This window comes from Trichomycterus rosablanca, chromosome 1 (assembly GCF_030014385.1).
Source record: "Trichomycterus rosablanca isolate fTriRos1 chromosome 1, fTriRos1.hap1, whole genome shotgun sequence".
Lineage (NCBI taxonomy): Eukaryota > Metazoa > Chordata > Actinopteri > Siluriformes > Trichomycteridae > Trichomycterus > Trichomycterus rosablanca.
The window spans coordinates 70,354,770-70,371,888 of record NC_085988.1 but is presented as its reverse complement, the minus strand read 5'-3'; the positions used below and the strand labels follow the sequence as shown (position 1 = coordinate 70,371,888).

The 17,119-nt window shown below is 39.3% G+C and overlaps 2 protein-coding genes across 4 annotated transcripts in view; one reads left to right on the top strand and one right to left on the bottom strand.

The window, feature by feature from the left end:
• Positions 1–17,119, top strand: part of tmbim4 (transmembrane BAX inhibitor motif containing 4) — a 43,246-nt gene that overhangs the window by 22,291 nt on the left and 3,836 nt on the right. The gene's annotated exons all lie outside the window — the stretch shown is intronic.
• wif1 (wnt inhibitory factor 1) overlaps positions 7,677–17,119 on the bottom strand; it is a 31,222-nt gene continuing 21,779 nt past the window's right edge. For both annotated transcript variants that reach the window (XM_062995915.1, XM_062995905.1), the window contains 3 exons: positions 12,637–12,732; positions 12,451–12,546; positions 7,677–10,720 (listed from right to left, as the gene is read on the bottom strand). In XM_062995915.1, coding sequence (XP_062851985.1) covers positions 10,590–10,720; positions 12,451–12,546; positions 12,637–12,732 — 323 coding nt within the window. In that variant the 3' untranslated portion in view covers positions 7,677–10,589. The remainder of the gene's footprint in view (positions 10,721–12,450; positions 12,547–12,636; positions 12,733–17,119) is intronic.

Sequence of the window (17,119 nt, the reverse complement as noted above, 5' to 3'; positions counted from 1 at the left end):
AGTGCTCAATTTGGACATTTAGGGGTGTAGTCTCTTAGGGGTGTACTCACTTTTGTTGCCGGTGGTTTAGACATTAATGGCTGTATATTGAGTTATTTTGAGGGAAGAATAAATTTACACTGTTATATAAGCTGCACACAGACTACTTTTCATTGTGTCAAAGTGTCATTTTGTCAGTGTTGTCCCATGAAAAGATATACTTAAATATCTGCAGAAATGTGAGGGGTGTACTCACTTTTGTGATACACTGTATATAATCACAAACGAGTTTGGCAGGGCAGGGTTGTGGTGAGTCCTTTGCCAACTGGAAACACTGGGTTCAAGGAATAAATACACATATAACTGGGGCAATACAGAGCAGCCAGACCACTTTCAGCATGTTTTTGCAACCCAGGTCCTTAACACACTGAATACAGTTTGAGCAATCAGGGTTTAAGGGCCTTGCTCAGGGGCCCAACAGTGGCAATTTGGCTGTGATGGAGCTCGAACTGGCAACCTTCTGATAACCAGTTCAGTATCTTAACCGCTAAGCTACAGCTGTCCCAAAATGTAATGTAAATATAAACACTATCCATTTTTGGCATTTAGCAGAAGCTTTTATCCAAAGCGACTTACATTATTGTGACAGTATACTGTCTGAGCAATTAAGGGTTAAGGACCTTGCTCAGGGGCCCAACAGTGACAACCTGGCAGTGCTGGGGCTTGAACCGGCAACCTTCTGATTACTAGTCCAGTACCTTAACGGCTTGTCAACATAAATATGTGACATGATAAAAACCACTGCTTATTAGCAGTTATTCCTGTTTTAACATACTGTTTGGTGCTAAAGAATAGACCAGTGGTTTTCAAACTTTAGTGCCAGTCCCAAGTCCGGATAAGGAGGAGAGTTGTGTCTACTGGTGCTGACCCCTGCCCCGATTGGGGAGAGCGAACTGAAGTATTATTTAAGAACGTTTTACCACAGTAACAGTTACGCAAAATATTTAATTCATAAATGTGCTACTTTACTTTGGACACTAGGGGGCAGAACTGCCATACACATAACGATGTCTCTGATAACTGTGGCTTTGAATGCATGCTATCGTCTCTTAGCCAGAGGTGTCTGAACATGCCTACACAAAAGACCAACTTTGTATGTCAGGCCTTACCTTAACAGTTCAAGTCGGACGTGTGTTTAAAAAAGAGAAATAGTAAGTGTGTGAGTGTGAATGAGTTTTCGTGTGGTCCTAATTTGTTTTAAGTTGGCACAATGAGCCTTTCGTTTTATTCCAAATCACATTCTGCTAAGTTCAATAAGATGGTAAAATCCACTTAAAATTCCAAGCTCTTAGAAATTCTTGTGGGATGAACACAAAGCTTTGATGTTTGTGTGTTTTGTCCATGAAAGGCAGCACGGTCTGGAAGGAGGGTGGACAGAGATCGAGACCATCCTGTGTATACCCTCATTCAGTGCAGTACTTCTAAAGTGTATACGGATGGCACATGCCACCCTTGTGGTACAGGCTTTAACCTATACACGCCACTCTATTCTCAGTTCAGACTGCATTAACACACTGTAGTCCACATGCACTAGCCTACAGGCCATTCAAAGTGCATTAATACATCGTCTATGCACACTGTTAATACTGCATGAATAAACTGTATTTCAAATACATTACATGCTACAGTTGCTTCACAACACTCTATGCTACTAAACACCACTCGACAGATGTTTCTAGACAGCACGACAGCTTAACCTCACCATCTCCATTTTTTGCACAATTGCACCTTATAATAACTGCTACTACAAAAATATACTGCATAATATGCACCTATACTGCTGTCTGGGGCTGTTATTTATTCTTTTCATCTTGTACAGTAACTAGCTTTTTTAGTTTTAGTAATTTAGTTTAGTTTTAGTAGTTAGTTCTAGTCTTTCTTTATTGCTGCCTTAGTTTATTTTTATATTTTATAAAAAGTTTTCTATTATAAAAGTATATATATATATACTTATACTAAGTTTTATTTTGTTAGTCTAATCATGTTTTATATATCTTACACAAAGTAAGAATTTCATTGTAACTGCTGTTTCTATTGTGCACATGACAATATAACTATTGAATCTTGAATGTAGCCCATCCACATTAACATTTCTGAATTTTGTAGTAACTGGCCCAGCTAAAAAGAAAGTAAGCACATTTGTGAATTTAATAATGTCAATTCCTTTGTACAAAAGGCCAAATTTCCATGAGTATTATCCTTTACATTAAAACACGTGCTTAGATTACTTTTAACAATTTGATCTACTCATCAGAAGCTTGTCTAAGGTAATGCATGTAAGGCATTGTTCACCTATAATAATTATGACCACACCAAATACCAAAAAGAAATTATATATTAATTTTTTTTGAATTTTTACTTTTCATGTAAAGAAAAAAAGTTTTAAACTTTTTACACATTTACATTTTGGCATTTAGCGAGACTGGTGGCTCAGAGGTTGCGTGGTACAGAGCGGGGTTTAATTAGACCTTGAAGGTAGCTTGGGGCTGGTCCATTTTTGGCTTTGTAGGTGAGCATCAGTGTTTCAAACTGAATGCGTGCAGCTACAGTAAGCCAGTGAAGAGAACGCAGCAGTGGGGTGATGTGGCAGTGTTTAGGTTGGTTAAAAACCAGGCGAGCAGCTGCATTTTGGAGATGCAAGGGTTTAATAGTGGACATGAGAGCATCTGCTGGGAGGAAGTTGCAGTAGTCCGACTGTGAGCTTACAACTGACTGGACAAGAATCTGAGTGGCTTCCATAGAGAGAAATGAATGAATCTTCTTGATGTTGTAAAGCAGGAACCAGCACAATCTTGTCATGTTGGCTACATGAGGAGAGAATGTCAGCTGGTTATCCAGGACAACACCAACACAAAATGTCATGCTATGCTTTGTAAAAAAAAACAAAAAACATTGTATTAAATTCTAGTTTCTTTAAACCAAGTTGTTCTTTATGAATTTATTGACTTTACTTTGTGCACAGGGGCACAGTCATGCTGGACCAGGAAATGGTTTTCCCTAAACTGCTGCTGTAAAGTTGGAAGTTCATAATTTCATTTATATGCTTAATTTATTACATTAGACATTGTTATGCCTGAAACACATACATTGAATAATTAGAATTGGTGTCCCAATATCTTTGTCCATATAATGTAGATATCTAGATACAGATATGCTAGATACAATAACAAAAACACCCCAGTAGTCTTGCATTGTTCATACTACATTGTTTTCCTACACTGTAATGTAAATAATTAATATAAACATGAGAAGACCAGTTTCCTAACAAATGTATTAATCCAGAAATACACATAGCTGCTGTTAAGGTACCAGACTAGTAAATAGAAGGTTGATGGTTTATGCCCTACTATTGCAAGTTTCCATTGTTGATGCACCTTTAGTGTCTGTACTCTTTTCCTGCACCGACATTTCACTTTTTGCATGAATCTCTCTCGTTTGCATATGCGTGAGAGAAACACACCGCTGAATCTGTGCCTTTAGGCTTATATGCAAGTTTCATACTGAATGATCTAGATTTTTGCACAGAAAAAAAGCAATGTTAAAAATGTGCTTTCATTAAATGGTTGCTTTATTTATTTTTATCTTCTAATTACATGAAAACTATTTTAATATCAGATTCTTAAGAACACACCCAGTCTGGATCTGCTTTATCCAGCACAAATTTGGATGAACTTTTATGTTGCTCTTTGATTTGATTTGTTTCATCTCCCACCCTTCTTGCTTTTTATTTGCTTTCTAATTTGCTTAGCTTTAATCTGAAGCATATTTCTCAGTGTGTTTAGGAGTGTGTTGTGATGACAGCATGGCAGGTTTCTCTCTGATCTTATTTGGCAGCTTCAAGGTCAAGTTGTGGGGGCTTTAGCGCTCAGACCAAGTGATTTTTGGTGTGCTGCATATAGCCTCTTTTCTGTGCCCTGCTTGGAGGAAACCAGGCATTAAAAAGAGACACATCCCACACACATGCACTTTTGTTTATTTTATGATGTCCTTTTTGCCCTGGTGTCTGTTTTTTCTGAACTTGTTAAACATGCCAAGCTGTAATTGTATTCTGAATTTTCAAAGCCTGCAGTTACATTTTTACACAAGGAATTAAAATACTTACACATGAAATTTAAATACTTACACAGGGTAATAAAAATAACAGGTCCTCGACTTTTTTGTCATCAAGTTCAGCTATAAAACTGTGTATTATACTAATCAATTCAGCAAAAGAGCCTGTTAACAACTAAATGTGCTGATGGTCATTGTTATTAGGAATAAGCGTGAGGTCTATCACTATTGTAGAGACTGTCTACAAAACCAATCGAAATCAAAGAAGGATTTAAAGTAAGTCAGGGATGTCTGCTTACATGCTAGCACACTAGGGCTGGGATCTCAAATACATTGTATCGAATCTCAGCTCTGCCATCCGGCTGGGCTGAGCGGCCACATGAACAACGATTGGCCTGTTGTTCATATAGGGGTGGGGTAGTAGTAAGCCGAATTGGATCTCCTCATAACTGATGCACCTATGACCTCTGCTGGTTGATTGATGGTGCCTGTACAGGGGCGGGGAAAGAGTGCATTGATCAGGGTGTGTCTCTCCTTACACAGGGCTGATCCGCATTAGCACTCGCCTAGTGGAGGTGAAAAGATGCATACGGCTGCTGCCCACCTGTCGGAGGGGGCGTGGGTTAGCTTCGTTCTCCTCAATCAGAGCGGGGATAGGCATTTGTGGAAAGGAAGCATGATGCAATCGGGCAATTGGATGCGCTACAAGTCGGGAGAAAAAGGGGAGAAAATGCATTAAAAAAGTAGGTGAGTTAGGGATTTAATTCCAGGGCCATATCGGTCCTGACCTCAAAGCTCAAATTTAAAGTTAATTATAAAGAACTAAAGAAACATAGGAAATTACAACCACACTGCCTAGGCCAGGCCATGCCTTTAAGATCAGTCAACAATTTAGAAGGTATCTTGTTATAATGGCTAATGGGACACCTTTTGTGACAGAGTTGCAGAAGACATTGGCCTCAACTAAACACTTTAATAATTTGATATTAGTATTTGATTGGATGGAGTGGCTCAGTGGGTAGCACTGTCGCCTCACAGCAAAAAGGTCCTGGGTTTGATCCTCAGGTGGGGTGGTCCGGGTCCTTTCTGTGTGGAGTTTGCATGTTCTTCCCATGTCTGTGTGGGTTTCCTTCGGGAGCTCCGGTTTCCTCCCACAGTCCAAAGACATGCAAGTGAGGTGAACTGGAGATACAAAATTGTCTAGGACTGTGTTCGATATAACCTTGTGAACTGAAGAACCGTGTGTAATGAGTAATACCATTTCTGTCATGAATGTAACCAAAGTGTAAAACATGACGTTAAAAATCCCAATAAACAAAAACATTTGATTGGATTTTATCTTCAGCTCTAGTTAGCCTCTGTGAGAAGTTCAGTATTTTGTTCCTATTGCCATAAGGGTTTATTCCAGGTATTCTGGAGTACTCCTAAAATCAAGCCAACCGGTAGATTGGTAACTCTGCATCGATCGTAGTTTAGAACTGTGAATGAATGAATGTGTGATGTCTTGTAATGGATTTGTATCTGTCCGGTGTGTGTTTCCCCCATGCTCCAGGATACGTTTCATATGAATCCTTAGCAGGATGAAGCACTTAATAAAGAAATGTTATTCTTTAAGCTAAATTTGTGTTGCTAATTACATGGAAACTGGAAGTATGGACATTTACACATTCTTCAGTTTGTTTGGTGATTTTTGACATACCAGTGCCCAGTGCTTTCCAGATCTACAGACAATACACCTGGTCCAGCTAGCCAGCTCAGTTTTTTTGTCTTGTATAATGTGTATATGGTTTGTTGAAAGCAGAACTGTAGTCAAGTCTTTAATGTCAAGTCACCAGCATTTAAGACCTAGAGTAGTCAGTAGCTCTCAAATCCACGTTGACTCTCAACTCAGCAGCTATCAAGTTCAATTTAAATCTATTTAAAGTTAACAGCTCACAGGTGTAACTTGAGTCTTAATTCAGCAGCTCTTTAGACTAAGTTGAAACTTATGTCAATAGTTTTTGGTCTAACGCAAACCTTAAATGAGTACCTCTTAAGACCAAATGGAGTTTTAAGTCAGCAGCACACAGGTCTAAGACAAATCTTAAATGAGTATCTCTCAAGTTTCAGTTAAATATTAAAATAGCAGTCGATGTCAGGTCTTAAGTCTATGTCAGCCTCAATTAAGTCCATGTCAGGTCTTAAGTCCATGTACATTTACGGCATTTAGCAGACGCGACTTACAATACAGTTACAGTATACAGTCTGAGCAACTGAGGGTTAAGGGCTTTGCTCAAGGGCCCAACAGCAGCAACCTGGCTGTGGTGGGGCTTGAACCAGCAACCTTCTGGTTACTAGTCCAGTACCTAAACTACTAGGCTACAGCATGCCCATGTAAGGTTTAAGTCCAGGAAGAGTCTTAAGCCTGTTGTTTTCGAGTCAAATAAAGTCTCAAATGAGGAGCTGACAAGTCTATTTTGACTGCATGCATTAAGAAACTACATTGAACAGTGGTTTCTTTCCAAGTCCCTGAAAGACTTGGCCCAGTATAAACTTTTTTAGATGGTTAACTTTAATTCAAGAACCACCTGGAACTGGAAGAATGGACATTTACACATTATTCAGTTCTTATGGTGTTACCTTCTTGTATTTTACAGTTTTACATCTACACCAGTGCTTTTTGGCTATGTGTCCTAAAAAAGTCAAAGTGCAATTGCTGAACTGAACACATGGACAATTCTAGACTACACCTGCCTCTTGCAGGCCACCCAGATGTGCAGAAACACTTTAAGAATGGAGGATGTGATGTCTGGGTCCAATCTTACTGCTGTCTCATTTTGTGGGTGCATTGTTGAGATTCCACAGCCTGTTTTTGTTATTGTTATTAAGAGTGAGTCAGCCTGGTGCTCTCCACTCGGAATACAAGGCCAAGCGTGGTGGGCTGAGTTGGTATGTACCCTGGAGTTCCACAAATAATCGCACTACTGACTGTTTATTTTCCCCTGTCGTCTCTGACCACATTTTAGCCGTCCTTTGGCCTGAGGGAAGCATGGCTGATTGACCGCGCCCCCCCAAACTACCCACCCCCCAGGGCTCAGTTGGGGTTAATTGGTGTAATGTTTGTAGGGTTTAAGACCCTGTGTGTGTCTGATACAGGGTGTAGTAATTCAATTTGTCAAACAGCACCAAAGGATGTAATACCTTTTTACTGTTTTATCACCTTAATCGCCACTAACCTTAGAGCACAGATATAGATGGAAGCTTGAGCTCCTGAAACTAAGGCCATACAGTTCCAGACTGCTATAACCTGAATTAACCAAAACTCTTGCTGGTGTACAAGAATGTTAGTAATTTGTGGTTTGACCAGTATTGATGTACAGTATTTAATCACTACCAGTGGAAGATTATTGGGGGAAAATCATGGACATTGTTTGCAGATTACACAGCCTTAGAAAGAGACAAGCTGGTAGTTTAATTAATACTCACACCTTTGACTAAGACTGATATCACTAAATGTTCAATCAATCCAGTGTGTGTACTGTACTACAAATACTTGGGCATTGACAGACCAAAAGCTGACCTAACATTAAACCTCTTGTTGAGTTGCATTTAGTTTGTTTGTTTGTTTATTAGGATTTTAACATCATGTTTTACACTTTGGTTACATTCATGACAGAAACGGTAGTTACTCATTACACAAGATTCATCAGTTCACAAGGTTATATCGAATACAGTCATGGACAATTTAGTGTCTCCAATTCACCTTACTGCATGTCTTTGGACTGTGGGAGAAAACCGGAGCACCCAGAGGAAAACCACGCAGACACGGGGAGAACATTCAAACTCCACACAGAAAGGACCCGGACCACCCCACCTAGGGATCGACCCCAGGACCCAGGATCGAACCTTCTTGCTGTGAGGCGACAGTGGACAGTTGCATTTAGCAAGAGTTATATTGTTTTCTAGTAAATATGTTAGATATTTAATAAAGGAATCAGTTTAACAGTTATTCACATTCAAAAGAGATTCAAATACAGATGCCAAACAAACTAATTGAAATCTACCTGGAAATAGTTATAAAGCCATTGCTACAGCTCTGGACTCCTGCAAATCACAGTGAGAGATACTATACACAAATGGAAAAAACTTGAAACATTGGTGAACTGAAATATTAAAATGTGATAAATTAGCAAAAAATAGAAGAAATCTGGTATGTGCCAAATATTTCCAGAGCACTGTATATATGTGAAGTCTTAAATGCATCCAGAAACGATTTATATTTAAAGTAATTAAACATTTCTAAATACACAGTAGTTTTATCTTAATGCTTCATATTTTTTTGGAAATAACGAAGGTCCTCCGAATTTTTTTCCTCACTCATCATTACATGATCATCTCTCATTTGCACCCTGCTGTGTTGTGCACTCTTCACTTCACACACTGGACAGCATGTGGAGGAAATGTGTGCAGGACTGCTTCTAAATGAAAATTATGCTATTTATATTGCCATTTCCTCGTCTAGTTCTTAGGACCACCCAGGTGGTCCACATTTTTGTGACAGACTCAGCGCACAACAAACATGAACCAAGCAGCCCATAACCCCAAATACATTGTTTAAAATGTGGATCATCAAAAGAACCCTAAGAACTAAGAACAGTGCCCAGTGCTTTCCATATCTACTGACAATACACCTGGTCCAGCTCAGTTTTTTGTCTTGTATAATGTGTATATGGTTTGTTGAAAGCAGAACTGTAGTCAAGTCTTTAATCTCAAGTCACCAGCGTTCATATTCTAGACTAATCAGCAGCTCTCAAATCCACTTTGACTCTCAACTCAGCAGCTATCAAGTTCAAATTAAATCTGTATAAAGTTAACAGCTCACAGGTGTAACCTCAATTAAGTGTTCAGCAGCTATTTAGACTAAGTTAAAACTTATGTTAACAGTAATACTTCTTTATTGTTTCCTTACGCTTTTTAATTGTGGAGATGCTTGATCTTGGAATACCGTATTCCATTCAGTACCGGCACATTCACATGAGAAGCAGCACATTAGCTTTTGCGCTGCTTTTTAACAGGAGAAAAATCCAGATAAACATAAATACACGTGGATGCTTTCAGAGTGGATTTGATTAATATTCCACACAAATGCAGATTCGTCTCATATTCACATTTTGATGACATTTTACTGCACCGCCCAAGCTGGTTATTGTTAATTTGAAATTAAATAAATAATTTTTTTAAAAGAAACTGAACACGTTGAGTTTAAGGGAAACGCGAGTTTAGGCGATGTTGAGTTACAGGGTACCACTGTAAATTTTTACATAATTGAACAAAAACTACTATCAATTTATAAAAGAAGTTATTTTCGTGAAAGGTCTGTTTTGAACTTGGAAGTATGTTTCGATAATTTAGTCATTAAAATCCCAATAATGTTATGACAAACGTCCCATTTTCATGTGATTTTTTTAAACACAATAAAACATTGATGTTTAAAAGGTCAGACAGTCAGGCCGCTCAGGTGGCGCAACGGTAAAAAACACACGCAGGAACCAGAGCTTGGATCTCAAATACATCGTATCGAATCTCAGCTCTGCCTACCGACTAAGGCTGAGCGGCCACATGAACAACGACTGGCCTGTTGTTCAGATATGGGCGGGACTAAGCCGGATGGGGTCTCTCTCCCATGACTGGTGCAGTTACAGCTGGCTGACTAATGGTGCCTGCACAGAGATGAGAAAAGAGTGCTCTTAGGGTGTGTCTCTCTGTACACAACGCTGAGCTGCACTGCACTCATCAAAGTGTAGGTGATAAAATGCATACGGCATGCTGCCCACGTGTCGGAGGGGGCATGGATAAGCTTCATTCTCCTCAATCAGAGCAGGGATCGGCATTGGTGGAGAGGAAGCATGAAATGGTTTTATTTTTAGTGGTGTATCACCTAGTTGATAAAATATTCCATTATTTATTAAAGTATGATGTAAAAAGCAGCTTATTTGCATTGTTATACAATTTAAAACTACACATCAAGCTAGATACATCTATATATATTTCCATTTCACGAAGCATATCCACTTTAGGTAGATATAAAATACATAGTACATATTACAAAAAAAAAAAAAGGATGGGGGGATGGGGGTATTCCAACATCTGTTCAATGTCTTTTTCTAGAAGAGAAAGTGATTAAAGAGAAACAGGAAGGACTAGCCAACCCATGCACATGAGCTGACCACAATAATCACTGCCCTCACAAAAGTGCTTCTGACCTGTAATATACTAGCTGTGATTCATGTTTTCATTTCCTGCAGAAGCACCACTCCTTCCCAGTGTCTGAAGGACTGGAGAAGAACCCGTCGGTGGTGGGAGATACTTAATCAGAATAGTTCTGAGCTGGGATACTAGAAATGCAGTTTAGTCTGTTTTGGTAGAAAAAGCAGTACAGAATAGCAGGGTCCCCAAACAAATGATGATGAACAGAAGGTGAGGGGGGCAAGTCAGAGAGGCACTAAGGAACAGTGGGAAGCTTAAACTACATAATTGGTATCTGAAGGTCGGCTGGAGTCTGAGGTCTCCTTGGTTTCTTTCTCTGATGTGGTTGGAGACTTGGTTCTTAAGGTGGATTGGCGGTGGAGGAAAGAGAGTCCTCCTCTGTATCCTTAAAGAATAAAGAAATTGTGGTTAAAAGAAAGAAAACTAATCAAGGTCTTCACATGTGGTTGTGTGTACACTCTGTGGTGAAATATATGTGGACACCCCCTCCCCCTATTTATTAAGTTTAGGTATTTCAGTTACACACATTGCTTACAGGTGTAAGCATGCCTGTATCCCACTGCATAAAGCCAGGTCATTAAACATATGGTTTAACCAGTTTGATGTAAAGGAACTCCAGTGGCTTGCACAATTCCCTGACTTAAACCCATTTAAACACCTTTGGGACTGTTTACTGTGATTAAAAATCATTTGAAAAGCCACAAACCATAAAGCATGAGTTGGAATGGGACGCCCAATAAGCTCATAATCAGGTGGCCCATATACAGTACTTTGGCCACATAGTGTATGAAATACACTGACTAGCCATAACATTAAAACCACCTCCTTGTTTCTACACTCACTGTCCATTTTATCAGCTCCACTTACCATATAGAAGCACTTTGTAGTTCTACAATTACTAACTGTAGTCCATTTGTATCTCTGCATGCTTTGTTAGCCCACTTTCATGCTGTTCTTCAATGGTCAGGACCACCACAGAGCAGGTATTATTTGGGTGGTGGATCATTCTCAGTACTGCAGTGACACTGACATGGTGGTGGTGTGTTAGTGTGTGTTGTGCTGGTATGAGTGGATCAGTTTTTAACACCTCACTGTCACTGCTGGACTGAGAATAGTCCACCAACCAAAAACATCCAGCCAACAGCACCCCATGGGCAGTGTCCTGTAGCCACTGATGAAGATCTAGAAGATGACAAACTCAAACAGCAGCAATAGATGAGCGATCGTCTCTGACTTTACATCTACATGGTGGAACAACTAGGTAGGAGTGTCTAATAGAGTGGACAGTGAGTGGACACAGTATTTAAAAACTCCAGCAGCACTGCTGTGTCTGATCCACTCATACCAGCACAACACACACTAACACACCACCACCATGTCAGTGTCACTGCAGTGCTGAGAATGATCCACCACCCAAATAATACCTGCTCTGTGGTCCTGGGAGAGTCCTGACCATTGAAGAACAGGATAAAAGCAGGCTAAAAAAGTATGTAGAGAAATAGAAGGACTACAGTCAGTCATTGTAGTACTGCAAAGTGCTTCTATATGGTAAGTGGAGCTGATAAAATTGACAGTAAGTGTAGAAACAAGAAGATGGTTTTAATGTTATGGCTGATCAGTGTATAATCACATATGTTAAGGATTACTTTATGGAATACAACTGATTTATGGTTTTAGGTCAAATTATTTTGTCTGAGGAACGTGTCAGATTTCTTGTGTGTGGTAATCTTTCATGCACTACAGATGCTGTGGACAGTTCTGGATGAATAATTCTGTGGTATTTCTTTAATGCCTAAAACCAGATGTGAGGTTTAGGGATCATAGACAGTTGGTGGTGTGCTCAAAATTATGTGAACTCTGAAACATAAAGCCTTTCCTCTACTACTAAAGGAATGAGTAAAACAAAGCTGCAGTAAAGCACCAGCTCCATCTGAAATACCACTCTCGCTTTTCAGTTGAGCCGCCGGAAGATTGTAAGTGGACTATAGAATTACAGTGGATTAAATGTGCTCATGTGTTTACAGCACGTAGTTAGTAGCGCAGGCTTGGGAAAGCGGCTGCGGGGCAGAGGGGTTTGGGGAAGTGCTTTGTACTGTGATCAGATTCCTTACTTACTTTTATTACAGTAACGTCCATGCCAACCCTCCTGGCACTGACACCTGTTGGGTTCCACACAGGACCCGTGTGCTCCACAGCTGGGCTCGCAGACAGCTGTGCACACACACACACACAGACAAAATGTTTAGCTTAAAGAATTACAGGGTTGTTTGGGAACCAGGAGGAGGAAAAAGACCATCTCACCTTTAGAGCACAGATCTCCATGGTATCCTTTGCTACACTTGCATTTGTTTTTCCCGATGCATTTGCCTCCATTTTTGCACTGCTGGCGGCATTTACCTGTGGTACACACACTTCAGCATTATACTCTATTCCATATAACCAATATACACCAATCAGCCATAACATTAAAACCACCTCCTTGTTTCTACACTCACTGTCCATTTTATCAGCTCCACTTACCATATAGAAGCACTTTGTAGTTCTACAATTACTGACTGTAGTCCATCTATTTCTCTGAATGCTTTGTTAGCCCCCTTTCATGCTGTTCTCAGGACTCTCCCAGGACCACTACAGAGCAGGTATTATTTGGGACACTGACATGGTGGTGGTGTGTTAGTGTGTGTTGTGCTGGTATGAGTGGATCAGACACAGCAGCGCTGATGGAGTTTTTAAACACCTCACTGTCACTGCTGGACTAGTCCACCAACCAAAAATATATCCAGCCAGCAGCACCCCGTGGGCAGCGTCCTGTGTCCACTGATGAAGGTCTAGAAGATGACCAACTCCAACAGCAGCAATAGATAGCGATAGCGATCGCTTCTGACTTTACATCTACATGGTGGACCAACTAGGTAGGAGTGTCTAATAGAGTGGACAGTGAGTGGACACAGTATTTAAAAACTCCATCAGCGCTGCTGTGTCTGATCCACTCATACCAGCACAACACACACTAACACACCACCACCATGTCATTGTCACTGCAGTGCTGAGAATCATCCACCATTTAAATAATACCTGCTCTGTGGTGGTCCTGTGGGGGTCCTGACCATTAAAGACCAGGGTGAAAGCAGGCTAAAACAGTATGTAGAGAAACAGATGGACAGTGAGTGTAGAAACAAGGAGGTGGTTTTAATTTTATGGCTGATCAGTGTATCAATATTACTGATTATAAATCAGTCTTAAATCAGTGTTTCTCAATCTCTGGACTGTAACACATGGAAGTATGGCCTTCACTCTTATTTTTTGTAGACATAACATTCTTTACCTAACTGCTTCCATTACCTAAGCTCTTGTAATACTTATCTATAAACCTACATCTAAATAAAAACCTATCTTTATTAACCCTAAACTTTAGTTCTTGCCTACAGCTAACAGCAAAATGTCTTTCTTTTTAACCCCAAACCTAGCCGCATTTTTTTACTTTATAGCATTTCTTTCTTCTCTAAATCTAAAATGAATTTCTTCTCTAACCATAAACCCAGCAATACTTCCCCTTTTAACTTTAACCATAGAATTAGTTCCTGTTCTAACACATACCCATAGCATTTATTTCTTTTCTTTTTTTTTAATGCATTTTCTCCCTTTTTTTACCCAATTGCGTTATGCTTCCTCTCTACTGGTGCTGACCCCCGCCAGTGATTGAGGAGAGCGAACTGACACACTTCCCCTCTGATACGTGAGCAGTAGCCGACTGCATTTTTTCACCCGCACCAGCCGAGTTTATATGCGAATCAGCCCTGTGCATGGACAGACACACCCTGATCAGCATTATTCCTCTACTCTTTCCAGACGGCTTCAACCAGCCAGCAGAGGTAATTGTATCAGTTATGAGGACCCTATCCGGCTCCCCAACCCTGTATGAACTACAGCCAAACGTTGTTTATGTGTCCGCCCAGCCCAGTCGAATGGCAGAACTGAGATTCGATACGATGTATTCGAAAACCCAGCTCTGGTGTGCTAGTGTATATTTTACTGCTGCGCCTCCTGAGCGGCCTCATTCATTTATTTTCTAATCCTAGCATTCTTTAATTTCTAACTCCAACCCTAACTAGCAAATTCCTTTCCTTTCTAACTCTTAGCCAAAGCATTACTTCCTTTTTAAACTCTAAACCTGACAGACTTTCTTATTTTCACACTTATTATAGCAAAACATTATTTTCAAACAACAAGCCTAAACCTGTGTGCACTTTACATTACATGTGCAGCATTGAGCAGGCACTCTTATCCAAAGTGACTTTAAATTGACTAATCAACTGAATATTCGAGCAATTAAGAATTAAGAGCCTTGCTCTTGAGCCCCTACAGTGGCAACTTGGCAGTGGTGGGGCTTAAACCAGCAACCTTCTTATTACTAGTCCATTACCACAGCCACTGAGCTACCACTGTCGCTTTCGTACAGTAAGATTGTGAATCTTTCTAAGACGATGTGCTCAAAGCTATTTAAGTTGATGTACCTATAATTAACCATCTGATTGTGGCATTGTGTCGGCCCGTTATATAATGTGCCGTCACTATTTCATGCTCTATTTCTTGAACCACCTGTTTAAAAAATGCTAATGGGTCTGGAAATAACAATATAAGTGCCATATAAATAAAGTAGTGGAAACTGTGCATCATGCTTCTTATAAAGAAAATAATTACACCAATTTATTTTTTACAGATGTTAAGTAATTAACAGCTGGGAATATATTATGTATACGTAATTTAAATGAGGTAAGAGGTAATTTTAAGCTGCAAGTGTGCAGATGACCATGAGCACTCCCTCAGTTCTTTACCAATTAGCTTGAAGTGGGAAATTTGAACAAAGTGAAGCCTTTGTTCTTTACACTGTAACAAAATTAATATCCATACTAAGACAAACTGTGAAACCTTTATGAAACACATCTGCACAGACTAAAGATAATTTTATTAAAGTGGGTTTTATAGAAAGAATGTTACCCGATCCTGGAGGGATCAAAGGAAGGTTTCGGGGTAAGTTTACCCACACGCAGATGGAACTAGTCTGTAAGCTTACTCTGTTTCAATAAATGTGTGACTTAATGTCTTAATGTTCTTTCATCTTACATATTAGTTAGTGGGAGTAAATTAATTACAGTTCTGTATCTGAACAGATGGTAGCAAAAAAAATCTTGTCTTTGAGCTGGTGTGTTTAGACATGAAGACATTAATGGAATTAAATATACATTGATGAAAAAAGTCTGAAAGCACTATTAACAATGTTTTAGTGAGCCTTTTGTCAAAAAATGTAATGAAATCTTTTCAAATATTTTTAGAAATCATATAATCAGGGTACCAATTTAAATAAATGTGCAAACTACTTGAAAACTACTACTACTATTTCCTCTATTTCTGTAATGACAGCACTTAATTGAGCTTGCATGGACTCCACAAGTTTGTGCAAAATCCAGTGATCTGTTTTATCCCAGCATGAGGTTTTCTATAAGTGTCCCAATAAGTGTTTGATGGGAATCAAGTCAGGTGACTGACGAGGAAAATCCATGAAAGGCAGCACTCTGATCTTATTTGGTCTTCAAGTAGCTGTTGCAAAGGTTTAAGATTTATAGAATGCCTTTATCTGTCATATATACTGTACATGTACAGGTATACAGTACAACAAAATTCTTTCTTCCCATATCTCATCTTTTATAATTTTTATAACTAAAACATAAAATTATTAAGTAATTAAAATAATAAAGCCAAAGAAAGGAAATAATAACCTGACGAAAACCAAACCAGCTGCCTTCATTATCAATTATTTGTTTTATTATTTTTTCAATACTAACATGCTAATAAATTGTTTTTGCTACTAATCCTAAATCTACACCAAATTTGTAGTATCTTGCATTACATAGGGTGTAACAATTATTACTTCTCCACACTGTGTGGTTTACAATGTCGCACATAAAGTCATTTGGAATTTCTATTGGTGGCTGTTAGCAATTAGTGAGTCATGATTCTGGTCATCATCATGATGCTTGACATCACTCCAAAGCACTGTGCACAAGGCATGGTACATCCAGGACAGGAAAATCCCAGGTCATCCTCATGCTACCAGCTGTGCCATCATGTTACTCAGGACAAAATGAATCACCCTATTCTGACCCGATCCCTTACAAGAATGTAGCAGCACTGTGGTTTAATAAGGCCTGCAACACCTTGAACCCATGGACTGGAATTTAACCCTCATTGTGAAACTACATGCACTTCATGTTTGTTTCTGTAGGTGAGGACCCATTTGGCAACAGTGTGAGAACACACTTCTGCTAGGAAGTTTATTTTGGAAGACAATGTGTGGTAATGTGACCATTACGACTAAGTGACAAATGCAGGCGCTTTTCTTTTTCTTTACAATTAGACCCAGGAAGATAAGGAGACAAAACTTTTTATCCTTCACACTCCAGAAAAAAAAACACTCCAGCTGGCACACTAAAGGTCCAATGTGTTGTTTTACTCAGAACTCAGAAACAGAATAAACTGCCTAATAACTTTTATATCCTTTAAAGGTTTCTAAAATAAAAATGTCTTAGCAATCCAAAGAACATTAAAGAAACACTTTTTTTTCCGAAGAATGCACTATGGTAAAGGTTATTTGAGATAAAAAAAAAGAGATATTTAGTAATACAAACAAAATGATTAATAAAAGGTGACAAATTGATTACAGTTCCTGTGAACCATCAGTGGTTAACGTACTGGACTAGTGATCCGAAGGTTGCTATTTTAAGCC